The sequence below is a fragment of the Argentina silus genome (assembly GCF_951799395.1).
Source record: "Argentina silus genome assembly, chromosome: 19".
Classification (NCBI taxonomy): Eukaryota; Metazoa; Chordata; class Actinopteri; order Argentiniformes; family Argentinidae; genus Argentina; species Argentina silus.
The window spans coordinates 9,212,911-9,226,353 of record NC_139673.1 but is presented as its reverse complement, the minus strand read 5'-3'; the positions used below and the strand labels follow the sequence as shown (position 1 = coordinate 9,226,353).

General features: G+C 47.1%; 3 protein-coding genes across 3 annotated transcripts in view; 2 read left to right on the top strand and 1 right to left on the bottom strand.

Annotated features, from left to right (window-relative positions):
- phlpp2 (PH domain and leucine rich repeat protein phosphatase 2) overlaps positions 1-3,753 on the top strand; it is a gene marked incomplete at its 3' end in the record, with an annotated part of 29,083 nt that extends 25,330 nt beyond the window's left edge. Inside the window, exons 15-18 of the mRNA XM_083691201.1 lie at positions 168-281; positions 1,104-1,298; positions 1,928-2,159; positions 2,452-3,753. Of these exons, the coding sequence (XP_083547327.1) occupies positions 168-281; positions 1,104-1,298; positions 1,928-2,159; positions 2,452-3,753 (1,843 nt within the window). The remainder of the gene's footprint in view (positions 1-167; positions 282-1,103; positions 1,299-1,927; positions 2,160-2,451) is intronic.
- The window catches only part of ap1g1 (adaptor related protein complex 1 subunit gamma 1), a 142,045-nt gene that overhangs the window by 50,718 nt on the left and 77,884 nt on the right, over positions 1-13,443 (top strand). The window lies entirely within an intron of this gene.
- On the bottom strand, positions 10,626-13,252 carry marveld3 (MARVEL domain containing 3). The gene is made up of 4 exons (XM_083691543.1): positions 13,148-13,252; positions 12,516-12,833; positions 12,191-12,288; positions 10,626-11,687 (listed from the first exon to the last, which is right to left on the bottom strand). Exons 2-4 carry the CDS (start codon positions 12,815-12,817, stop codon positions 11,077-11,079), a joined length of 1,011 nt encoding a protein of 336 aa, XP_083547669.1. The 5' UTR covers positions 12,818-12,833; positions 13,148-13,252; the 3' UTR covers positions 10,626-11,076.

The window sequence follows — 13,443 nt, the reverse complement described above, 5'->3', positions numbered from 1 at the left end:
TCAAACAAGTGATACCGTTCCTCATTCCTCATTCCGTCAAACAAGTGATACCGTTCCTCATTCCGTTCGGTGCGTTACAATGAGGCCCGTCCTCCGATTTCTGCCTCCACCGGCCTCTGGTGGTGTGTGGTGATCTCACAGCTTTCTCTGTGTCTCTCTCTCCTCAGCCACATCACCACCCTGAAGCTGGACCAGAAGCCGGCCATGACGGCAGGAGACTCCCTGGGCTCCTCCACCCTGTGGAACCATGGTTACGCTGAGATGAGTGGACAGAGAAACAAGTGAGTGCAATAGAGAGCTATGAGAGGGAGGGAAGGAGGAAGGGAGGGAGGGAGGGAGGGAGAGAGAGAAATGCGACGTATGTGCGCGTGTGTGTGTGCGCCCAAGCATGCTTGATCGTGAGAAGCATCTAGATCTGGTTCCTCATTTCTCATCTCTGTGAGTCAACAGTACATTAATAAACGCTCTCGAGAAGAGGATGTGGTTCTCGCTGTCTGTGTCAGCAGCTTTCTCTTCTGCTTCGCTCTCTTGGCTTGGCTCCTATCCTCTCGTAAACGTCTGGCCGGGCCGGGGGCCGTGGGCCGTGGGCCTGGTGCTGGACGGTCTGGGCCCTGGACGGTCTGGGCCCTGGATCTGGTTGAAAAGTACCAATACTTCCTGTGGTTGGAGCGGCTCTCAGGCCCAGTGTCCTCTGCATCATTGATGAGGGCCCCAGCGTGTCTGGCTGTCATCGCTGGGTCATGGCCACCCCAGAGTCACACAGAGAGTCGTGTCTAGTGTCAATCCCCCCCCCCCACCACCACCACCACCCCACCACCCCCTACTGTGGTCTGTAGAGAGACGGTACCCCTAGAGATGTAGAGATGAGGAGTATCTGTATCTATCTATCTGTCTGTCTGTCTGTCTGTCTGTCTGTCTGTCTGTCTGTCTCTCTGGATGTACAGTTACTGTGCCTGTAGGGCTGGGTTTGCAGTGAGGAACTCTGGGTGTTGTAGTCGTGTGTGTATAAGGTCTTCCAGTTGAATTTGAGTGTTGGATGAGTGTTGGATGAGTGTGTGTGTGTGTGTGTGTGTTAATGCTTTGTGTCTTCACCTTGGGGACAGGTTGTGTGTGTCCGTGCTGGCGGTGGACCGTTTCGGGGACAGCATCGAGGCGGCCTACGGCATCTTCGACGGAGACCGCAACGAGGAAGTGCCTCGGCTGCTGCAGTGCACCATGGGAGATGTGCTGTCGGAGGAACTGCTGCACTCCGGCGTGGACAGTGTGTACATGAGCAACACCTTCCTCACCTCACACAGGTCAGGATCTGTCCTACACACACACACATGCACACACACACACACACAGACAGACATAAACAGACAGACTACCAGTAAATTGATGCACACCAACTCTTTCCAAAGCCCGGGTAGGATTTGTCCTACACGCACATGTGCACACACACACACACACACACACCCACACGCGCACACATGCACACACACACACACACAGACATAAACAGACAGACTAGAAGTAAATTGATGCACACCAACTCTTTCCAAAGCCCGGGTAGGATTTGTCCTACACGCACATGTGCACACACACACACACACACGCACACACACAGACATAAACAGACAGACTGCCAGTAAACTGATGCACACCAACTCTTTCCAAAGCACAGTGTCATAATTAGTCATTACTATATGGCCCTCAGGGTGACTCTGACAAGCCCACAACGTTACTATTCCTCGTGCGTTCACATTTGATTGACCTAATTTACGACTGCATTACGCTCATAATCAACACATTCGAATAACAGCATCATAAACGTTTATGGATGACGGGATTAAACTGGAGTTGTTTTCAAAGTACACATTCCAGCGTCCGAACGAGCAGGTAAACACGGGTCACGTGATGATTGTGTCGTGTCTCTGTGGCACAGGAAACTGGGCATGGCGGGGCAGAAGCTGGGGGCCTCGGCCCTCCTGTGCTACCTCCACCACGAGCCCTCGGAGCCCGGCAGCTACTTCAGCCTGACGGTGGCCAACGTGGGCAGCTGCCAGGCGGTGCTGTGCCGCGACGGCCGGCCCCTGCCCCTCTCCAAGGTCTTCAGTCTGGAGCAGAGCACCGAGGAGATGGAGAGGGTCAAAGTCAGCAAAGCCATTATCACTGAGGTACTAGGGGGTGTGTGGGTGTGTGGGTGTCTGTATGGGTGTGGTTGTGTATGTGGGTGTGTGTGTATGTGTCTGTGAGGGTGTGTGTGTGTGTGTGTGTGTGTTTGGGTGTGTGTGAGAGAGAGAGAGAGAGAGCAGGCATGAAATGAACACAATTAAAATCTATTTTCAATCAAGTTTTAATGTGATGCTTCATGCTCAGGAAGTGCTTACTGTTAAATCTCCTCTTAGTATTCGATGTGCAGAGCTGAACCCTTCTACGGTGTTGTTGATGGTGTTGTTGTTGTTGCAGGATAACAAGGTGAGTGGAGTGACATGCTGCTCTCGCCTGCTGGGTTGCTCTTATCTCTCCCCCTGGGTCCTACCTAAGCCCTGGGTACGCACCGAGCCCCTGTGCTCCCAGGACGAGTTCCTGATCCTGGGGAACCGGGCTCTGTTCGAGAGGGTGTCCTACCAGGAGGCTGTATGCACCGTCCAGGCTGTGAGGGACCCCCGAGCCGCCGCCAAGAAGCTGTGCACCCTGGCCCAGAGCTACGGCTGCAGGGACAACGTCGGGGCGGCCGTGGTGTCCCTCCACATCGGGGAGGACAGCTGCACCTGCGAGCCCACCCTCTCTCACGCCGAAGCCCGGGGACCCATCCCGACCCCCCTCCCCGTCCCCGCGCCCCCCGGAGACCCGGCCACGCCCTCCTCCAGCAGCGGCATCGCCTCCGAGTTCAACAGCGAGACGTCGGCCTCCGAGGTGGGCAGCGAGGCGGGGTCCACGGCCTCGGACGAGCACCCCTCCACGGGCCCCGCGTCCCGCCCCGAGAGGCGCTGCAGCCTCCACCCCGCCGCCACCCTCTGCGGGCCCTCGGGACCCGGGCCAGGTGGGCCGGTGCCGCACCCTGTCCTGTTCCAGCGCCAGCCGTCCTGCGCCACCTTCTCCAGCAACCAGTCCGACAACGGGCTGGACAGCGACGACGAAGCTCCGCTCGAGGGGGTCATCTCCAACGGGAGCAAGCTGGAGGTGGAGGTGGACATCCACTGCTGCGCTTTCCAGCTCCGCTCGGGGGCCCCGGACAGCCCCAAGGACCAGGACTTCGACAGGCGAGGCCTCGACTACCACAACGGGAAGATGCGCCGGCAGAACAGCGTGGTGGTGTCGGCGACCAACGGCTGTCTGCTGGCCGTGTGCGGGAGGGAGATGTCGGACCTGAAGAAGTCCCCCTCCACCTCCAGCCTATTCGGGAAGAAGCTGTCCAACGGCTCGGTGGTGGCCCCGGAGGACAGCCATAACCTCATCGAGGTGGCCCTCGAGGCCCCGAAGAAGAAGTCGGGCTATTTTACTGCCCCTGCCCAGCAGGACCCCGAGGACCAGCTGGTAGTGCCTCCCAGTCTGGAGCAGGATGTTAGGGACCAGCTGAGGGGCCAGAGCCCGGTGGTCCCAGGCCCCCCGCCCCTATCAACACCCCCCTCCGTCAGAGACCCTGTGTGGGACCATCCCTACCCCCCTGGCCCCATGCTGCCCCAGAGAGACCTCACCCCCACCCCTGCCCCCATCCCAGCCCCCATCCCCGCCCTGCAGCAGGAGGTTTATGATACTGCCCTCTAGAGGGGTCCAGAGCACAGTGCCACCCAGTGGCAGGCCTGTGACAGTGCCATACCAGGGCGGCAGAGGAGATCTCTCTGGCACCTGTGGGATATTCCAGTTCACGTCTCCATTCAGCTCTTTCATGAAGATGAGATAGACATGCGGGGGCCTTGACTGTTGGCACAACTGTTCGATGGCATTACGTCAGTTTGAGAGGTGCTTAGCTAGCTGGCTGTCTGGTGAACCTAGTTTAACTGTCTTGAATATCAGAGCTGAGGGGGACGCTGAAATCCCGACCCATGAAAAGAGGTGGTGAAAAGAAGGGGGCCATTCACAGGCCAGACCCCCCCCCCCCCCCAGCCCCGCCCCCCTCCCCAGCCTGAACTGGAATACCTCATGTGTTTAACACTGCAGAACTCATTTGCAACATGTCCCTTTACTTGGAAGGTCAGATTGTCACACAGACGGTTCGAGTCCCATTGAGTGTGTTCCTTCATCTAAAGCCTCCTCCCTCCCGGAGGCTGCACAGGCTCTCAGGTCCCAGGGAGAAGTCCTGAGACCAAAAGGTGTTAAAAGTGCCTACTGCAGATGACTCAGCCCTCGAGCTCCCTGGCAGCCTGGCTGTGTGTGTGGGGATGGGGGCAGGGCAGGGGAGGGGTGAGGGGCGGGGGGGGGGGGGGGACATCAGTATTTAACCCTGGGGGAGGATATCACTGTGTGACAGCGTCCCCCAGGGGCCACCACTGGTACAGCCACATCTCTCCTCTTCCTTCTCCTCTCTATTTTTCTCTCTCTCTCTCTCCTCTCTCTCTCTCCTCTCTCTCTCTCTCTCTCTCTCTCTCTCTCTCTCTCTCTCTCTCTCTCCTCTCTCTCTCTCTCTCTCTCTCCTCTTACTCTCTTGTTCAGCTGACTGCACCGGGGCCAGTCTAACCTCTGGCAGAACTGGAACCAGGGCTGACTGACTGGCCTTATTCTGTGGTGAAAGGAATTAGAAAGTGTATTCTAGTTTTAAGCAGACAAATAGGAACACAATAGCATAAGATATATAACAAAACAAACTGCATTTTTCATTTCGCTAGAAGAATTATTTATTAAGACGGTGTTGTTGAATAACCCTTTCTATGTGCACCATAGTCCCCTACATGGGGCATATCTATCTATACATTTATCTGAGCAGTATAGGGCAGAACCACAGCTAGTGGTCAAATCACACGGCCTGCTTGACCTAATCCTGGCATTAGGATGCCTATCCATTTGGACACCTTTGGAGCCTTGCTGGGGGGGGGGGGGAATTATGCATTCAAAATACTGTTCAAATAATAGCATCAAGCTCTCAAAAAAAGCAAAATTAGTGCTTTTCTCAACTGTACAGAACCAATATGGCGTAGTTCTTCAAATACATTATTGTAACACTGTATCTGTGACAGTGCATGGTCAGTTCGCAAAGTTGTCATAGAAAAAGGGTGTATTATATGAAGTATGTTTTCTGGGCAACACAAGGGGTGAGAATGAAGGGAAAACAATCCTTTTACTGTTATTGTTCATATCTCGAGACGCTACAACGCACATGACAGCTCTTGGTTGGGTGGAAGAAACAGCAACACGGGGGGGGGGGGGGGGGGGGCCTTTTGGCTGTGTGTCTGGCATTACTCCTAGTAGTGTGGCAGATGCAGCAGGAGAGACCTTCACATTACGAGTGTGCCATTTACTCAAGGACTCAGAGCACAGAGTCTAGATAAGGTGGGGAAGGAGGTGGGGAAGGAGGTGGGGAAGGAGGATTTCAGTCTGCGTAGACTTTGTTTTCTTTTAGTTTTTCCACCTTCTGTGCTTGTACTCAGGCAATTGTGCAAAATCTCTCCAGTGATCAACTAGCCGACAACATCCATTATTTGTGTGGAGGTATTGAAATCTTACACGGTTTTGGAATCATTTCATTCTGAACAAGACAAGCATAAGTCGTGTAGTGTACAAAATGAGGATTTGTTTTGTTACATATATAAGAAAATATGTGGTGTGTGTGTGTGTGTGTGTGTGTGTGTGTGTACTGTATGGTACCAAGATGTTATATTTTAGCCATGCAGTTTGCATATTTCCTTTGAGTAAAGCTGATATACAACTGATAGACGCTCTTTATTTGAAGTCAAAGCAACAAGGGTACGACGAAAATGAATATTGAACCTCAAACGTATCTGCAACTCAAAATTAAAAAATACTGAGACATTTTTACACTCGTAGGTTTACAGGCAATTTCAATTGTGGTTTGTGGGACATCTGGTGGTGATCACTAGGTATCGCCACGGTTTTATTCCCTTCTATTTCCATGAGTTTTGCCAGCGGACTCCCATGTGTACAACCTTTTAACAGATCCAGAACAGGCGTAGTGGGTAGAGGCCTTTGTTGGGAGAACAGAACCTCTGTTGTCTTCTTGACAATAAGGACCAGTCTCAGAGAGAGAGGTGTGGTATTGTGAAACTCACAGGAGCCGGGGGGGGAATGCCAAACCATTTCAAGAAGGGGGAGGGGGGATATTGTGAGTGAACAATAGTCCTCCGGGGCGTGTAGGACACCTGACCTAACGATGTGGATATTATCAGACATTGTTCTCTCCCGATACGGTGGCTTTTATGTGTTCGGAGGGCATCTGTTCCATAGCTGACTGAGAGTACACTTATTTAGAATAACATTTAATAGTTTTTGATCAGGATACTTTTATGTGGCGTTATGGCACATGAGAATATTTCGCTCCTTATCTGAAGGGAACCTGGAGTGGTTTTTTAAAATAGGAGTCATATACTGTTCAATACTGAGGTCCACAAAGCACATCACTGAAGATGATAATGTCACACATCTCAAATAAGTGCCTTGGGATGACGACATGTGGATGTGTACTAAAGTATCAACTGTATTACGACACATAAAATAATAATAAATAAATAAATAATAATAATAAAAATACATTACTAAAAAAATAAATAATAATAATAATAATTACTAAACCACCACACTGGACTCACGAAAGTGATGAAATCATATTTCAGCAAAGCACTTTTTGCGTTAAGGGAAGGGATGAAATCTGTTTTCGCTCGTTTAAGGCATTCCTTTTGTATCAGAAGTTTCAGAGTTTAGACATTACTGTGTTTTGGGCATTTGCTAAAGGTTTTGGTATTTGGCTATAGAGTCGTCCACACGATATCTAACACAGATCTGGTGAATGGCAGTGTCCTCCCCTCTGTGCCATAGCTTCCACATTCATATCCGACTGGAAATATAGAAATGGAATACGAGTCAAACCTGTCTGTCTATAAGTTGATTTGATTTGACTAAAGGCATCATCTACTCGAGGGTCGTAGACTGTGACAGTGAAGTGACATGGTAAACATAATGTCGGTTTTGTATACAGTTGTACACGTTATGTCCTGGCGGTGGTCGAGGATCCTGCGAATTGAATCATTTGAGAATATTTGTAATATAGTACACATAGCTGCAGACCAAAATCTGCCCTTCCCCCCCCCCCCCCCCCCCCCCGCCTTGTGCCAAAAGAGAGTATATGAGTCCATGAGGACCGTGGGTGTGTGAGCAAGAGAGAGAGAGAGAGAGAGAGAGAGAGGACAACAGACTGACTGTGTTGTGACTAGAGGATTAGTCATATGTGACTCCTGGATGCCACTGTGAACTGAGGCTAGTGACATGGTTGTAGCTCTCCACCATGGCTGCGTAGCTCCAGCCCTCTCTGAGCTTTCTCATAGCCTTAAAGCAGCACTGTGCTCAGTGCGTACGCTAACGTCGATGAGGAGCCCCCCCCCTCTTCTTTTCATTCCACCATCTTTTTATTCTCTTGATTTGTGTCCTGATTTGCATGAGTGGTTTTAGTGGAGGACGTTCTGTCCTCCCATCTTAATGTGGCAAAGTTGGTAGCATCGAAGCACCTAAGAACAATAATTTCCATTCTTTTTTCCAGACGGCACTTCAGGTTGGCATTTGAGAGAGAGAGAGAGAGAGAGAGAGAGAGTTTAATTCCAGGAGAACAACGCTTAGAACCTGAGGGATAGAGTTTAACTTGATTTGTCAGTATTTAAGAAAATCACAAACCTCATTGCAGCTTTCGCAGAAATGATTATTTACATCCTTAACTTGCCAGGCTGGAAGGATTGGTAAATTTGCCCATTCTTCTAAAACCTGCTTGTCTGTAATCTGAGGGTACAGTATATACTTTACTGGTTTTGTCCAAACCTTTGAAAGGATCAAACACTGTTTAAAGCACTTTGTACATAGCAAAATGAATATATTCAAAGACTGATATATTTGATTTTTATGTATAAAATATTTACCGAAATACACATTAACTCATAGGACTTGAGTTGTGATTGTTGTGGCTTCTCTTAGCCGAACACATCCTGTCTTCTCTAAGAGAAAGTAGCCAAAAGAAATGATCATCTTATGAAGTGACAATGTAAGTGAGACAATTACAAAAAATCCAAGTTTGTCTTTCAACACATAGAAAGGCATCATACATCATCTTATGATTGGAGTAGTTTGTGTTTGTACAGACTAGAGTCATGTGTCCCTGAGAGGGACAGCAGCTGGTGGTGAGGTCTAAGGCGCTGGCTCTTTTTAGTGACCATAAGTGGCATTTAAATATGGCTTTGTTTGCTAATGGCTGCCACTTGCGGTACCTCAGCCACCTCTCGTGATCGGCACGGTAACATAGGGACAAGTACATGCCAAGCAGTAGGCACCCACAGTGAGGGCATGCCCTGCCCTGCCACTCTCCACAATGGGCAGAGAAGGAGCACTTCAGGTGACAGGAATCTGATTTTGAGGTTCAAGAGCTTCGATTGCACACATCTATCATTATCATACAGCATTTAAGTTGGGAACATTGGAACAGTGTCCTCAGACGGAGAGTGATTTCTGTTGATATAGCTAGTGGGACAAGAGAAAGAGACTTTAATCATAATCATCGTAAGGGTCAAAGGTTACCCTTGTAAACAGGTAGTTAGAATTCAAACACACTACAGTATGTGGATGATTATTATTAACATGAATTCCCTCACACATAATTATGCAAAGTGTCATCTGTATATAGTACGAAGAGGTCTCACTGTGTGACCTGAAAATAGGACGATCCTTTTTTCCTAACTCTATGAAAATGAATAGTAACTGAGCATTCTTGTCCGTGTGTGTGCGTACGCACGCGTGCTTGTGTGCGTGCGTAGGCGTGTGAATCGTGAAGTGCAGTGTTCTGCCATGGTTTGTGTTTTGACCTTTTGTCAACTCTTTCCGCGCGGCGGTCCATGTAGAGTATAGAGGCTCCACAGCTGGGCCCTCGGTTGCCAAGTCGGGACCGGCACGGCACAGCTCTGCTCTCCGCGTCTCAAATGCACCAACGCTACGCGCTCTAGCAGCCAAAAAATGCATTACATATGTCAGAACATTGCATCTGCAGATCCTTAGCCAAGTATGATTTGCTTTTGTGTTTACAGTCAATCTCAATCTCTCTCTCTCCTTTTTGTACAGAACCAAAAAGTTTACTCATGCTAACAAGAGCTAGATACGATATACATTTGAACATGGAGAAGGCGAATAACCTAGTTATTAACTGAGGAATATATGTGCCTGTACATATGCATACCGCATGTATGGACACAGCAGGAGGGAGCACACAGGGTACAGATCAAGTCAAAACCATCCCAGTGGATGGTCAGGTATTCCCTTTAATTCTGTGGTAGTGGAGATCAACTACTGTTCATGAGACAAGTGCACCATAATCCTACAGTCTGTAAATGTTATGTGTGTGTGTGTGTGTGTGTGAGGGTATGCATATTTGAGTAGGTTATGGTGTCAGAATGGTTTTCTGAGCAACTTCAGAGTTGATCCATTCTGATTTGTTTCATCCACTCATTGTAAAGGTTTTATTTCTTGTCTCAAGAGGAGAACATGCTGCCTGTATGTCATTGTGGTCGGTACAAGAGATGTACAGTCTGTGAGTATGAAAGTAGACATATGTAGGCATGCATGTGTTGCTTTTATATTCAATGAGAACGAGCATCATTCTGTTTAGAAATGTTATGGTGAATCCTGGAAAGAAAATGTTCAAGAGATGTTCCAATTGTTTAACATGTGACCAAAGTAAAAATTGATTGATCTCACCTTTCTTTCTGTACATTATTTTCTAGAGATGCTTGAATATTTTCTCTCAATGCCAAGAAGCTGAGGTTTATTTTTGTACTTCATTATTTCATGCAAATTTATAGGTCCTTCTCCACTACAGAATCTAGAATTTGGGGATTCTACAGTACACTGTCACCCATTATGGTACTTTTATTTAAGATACTAATTATTAATGTATTTAATGTCTGAAGCATGCCCTATATAAATACATATAAATATAAATATATACAGTACATATAAAATGTGATTACTTTGTACAAAATGTTAACATTTTATGTTTATAAGGCATTGTTTTGAATATTTGGAGCATATCTACTATTTTTATGTTTATATTTTAGCATGCAGAATACTGCTAAAAATATTTCGATTATGTTAAATATTTGATGTAATTAGTTATAGAGAATTCCTTGTGTTTTATCATTTAGGAAAAGGACTAACCATGAGCACTTTTGCTGTTTGTCAGCCAGAATTGTACTCCTTTGAATTTTGAGAGTGGGCGATGGTTCATTATTTCATTTGAGATGCTGCTATGACTAGTTTTGAGCAGAAAAGCTGTATTTTTAATTAACTTTCAGCCAAGTAGCAATAAAAATTTATACTGTGAAAAACATCATGAATCTGAGTTCGTTGTCTGTATGTCAGTTGCGAACGAACAAGTTAAGACATTTCACTTTAATTCTCTGGGGCTGTTTAAAGAGGACAATCAGGTTTGAGGGGTTGTGTAATGAGTGGCTAAGCCAATGGCACTGAAGTTTCACAGATGCACATGAATACTGTAGCAGAGTCACATTAAACAGAGACCACAAACACTTCAGAACTACAAGGTAAGATGGAGACATTAAGAGTGTGTTTGAGGTGGAGCAAAACAATCTGTCTCCAAGATTTTTATTAGATAAAAATATAGATGTACTAGAGTATTAGGCTAGACATGTGTTAAATGAGCTTAAAATAAGCAAATATGGCTACATGAAAATGTATAAAATTGACCATTACAAAAGAAATGTAACATAAAAAATAAAAAAACCTGCATTTATAAAATTGTCCAAAAAAGAGAACCTGTAAATTCACATGTACACTGTACAGTTGTTTGACCTCACTACTCAGCCTTACATTCTTAGTGCTCAGACCTCTCTCTTCAACACAAGAGGAGTTAGGAATTGAGGAAAGTCCCCATTAAAAATGACTATCTTCTATCGCTCTCTGTTTCTTTCTCTCCCGCACTTCCCTGAAAGCACGGATGGCCAACACTGCGCAGAAGATGAAAACAAAGATTCCAAGAACTGCAAAGAGGCCTGCTGCAATGTCTGCACCGTGGTATTCACACTTAAAGCCCTGATGGTTTTTGCTGGTGTAGAGCTGTTCCCTCTCTGTGCAGATAGGGTTGTCGTAGGTCTCCTGCAGCTTGATGAAGTAGAAGGCCAAGGCAGGGATGTAGCCCAGGCCAATCAGGAGGTTCAACAGGGCCTCTCCCAGCAGCACAGGAGGCCAGCGATAGGGGACGCGCAGAACCCCCAAAGCCAGCATGGCACAGGCATAGAACATCAGTGCCCCCCCGCAGGCCATGCTGAAGATGTAAGGGGGCAGCTTGATCTGGTGGAACAGCTTATCCAGCTCCTTTACCCTGTCTGCATCAGCCCCAGTGAATGCATTCGCTCCTCCATAGTAGTAATGGTAGAGCCCTCCAAGGCTGGCTAGGTCGCGGTAACCTCCTGAGTTGCTGTAAGGCACCCCGGCACAGATAACAATCAGCAGGTTCACAAAGACCTCCATCAGCTGGCACAGGCCTGGAAGGAACAGATCGAGAGAGGCACATTACTCACACCAGTCTGAGTAGCAGAGAGAGAAGCTGAAAAACAACAGGAAGTTGAAGATCCTGAAGGGAGGGAGGGTGATGCAACAGTGCTTTGAAATTTAAGTGAGTTGATTTAAGTGCAACTAACATTGCCAAAAAAACACCCCTACATGTAGGCTTTATGAGAACATCCTATCTTAATCCTACAGAGAATATCAACATGGAATCTCTGTACTCTGAGAGGCCTGGTCATGTGACTAGCTCTTTCGTAATCTTGCAATAGCTATACCTCCAAATCACATTGTTCTCAAGCAAGGTGAGAAGAAAGGCTTTAATCCTAGGTTAACTTCTTAGTAACCTGCTTAGCCACATTCTTATAAGGATGAGTAGTAAGAAAACAGCAGACAACCTTCTCCCTCCACACCCCCAACTACAACATTTGTGTTGAACAGTGCTTTGGGCTGCTGTTTATTTTGTAACATAAACATGACTTGCCTCTGGATGTTAAGATGTATTTGAGGTTGTATATTGCTTGTCTGTGTTCCGGCTCATAGTATTCTACCTCAGTGGGAGACGCAGAGGCATCCATGTACCTGTAAAGACAAGATCAGAAGTTGATGTCGCAATAAAGGCTTCAGGTTTAATGGTTTTCAATGTCTTAAATTAAAAAAACACCACAAAAATCCAATATACCTCTAGGTTAGAGTGTTACATCACTAATGACAAGGAAACCATCCTAAACAAGAGGAACTGGAGCCTCTCCATACAGTACATGCCCAGGCCAGTCATTGTGGGATCTCTTTCGTAAACTGTCTCTTACACTCTCGGGTTCTCTTGATGATGCCTGTCTCTGCCTTCAGGTGGATCCTTGTGAGAGTGGGGTGTCATATCCCTCTGTCTGTTTGAGTAGTCCTTCTCTCTCTCCCTCCTGTCATGACCAGAGGTCTTCTCCTCTCTGTATCGCTCACCCCCATTGTCCGTCTTGCTCCGGTCTCTATGAGTGTTCTCCTTCTCCCGGTCTCTCCCTTCATGTGAGGAGCGTCCTCTGTCTTGTGAGGTGTCCCTCTCTCTATTGTGCCTGTCGTGCTCATCTCTCTCCAGGTATCTGCTCCTCTCTGGCATCGTCTGAGCCGCTCCCCTGAAAACGATACTGATTAGATTCATAACACTAACGTAATACCTTTGAGAGATGACCCTGAATGCGAATGTGAATGTGGACTCGAAAGAATAAACATTGACTTAGACCATTGAAGAACATACAACAGGTATAGGTAAGGTTGTATTCGTACGTGAATAATACAAGTGTAAATGACATCAACATTCCCCTTTACTGTTCTAGGCTCTCATGAATATAGCGAACCAGGAACGAAGGCCTCCACATCTAAAAAAAGGTAAACGATGACCACGCTATACTGATGAAGACTGATCATAAAGAATACATCTTTACTATACCTTTTTTTTAATCCAGTAGGCTACTTATTTTTGAATTAATTTGTGCGATTTATCTCGTTACAGTTTTCCTTCCCCTGTGTTTGGCACGGTTTTCTTCTCCTGAGCTCCTCCCCCCCACCTGTACGGCCTGTATAACTCCACCCTCTACCTAGCATTCCACTCATATTATTAGTCTCCTAAACAACAACTATAGCCATGTCAAATTCAAATGCAGCATATTTCTCATGACAATTTACAAATGACCATGAAATGATATTTTTGGCATCAGCAGGCCTAATAGCTTTGATGAAGTTGAG

Bases quoted from the DNA above. Each gene is read 5' to 3' on its own strand.
- marveld3 (XM_083691543.1), bottom strand. From the start codon at position 12,817: ATGCCAGAGAGGAGCAGATACCTGGAGAGAGATGAGCACGACAGGCAC. The intron at 12,289-12,515 runs GTAAGAGACAGT...TTGTCTTTACAG, and splicing joins CATCAAGAGAACCCGAGAGT to GTACATGGATGCCTCTGCGT. The intron at 11,688-12,190 runs GCAAGTCATGTT...TGTTCCTTCCAG, and splicing joins ATACATCTTAACATCCAGAG to GCCTGTGCCAGCTGATGGAG.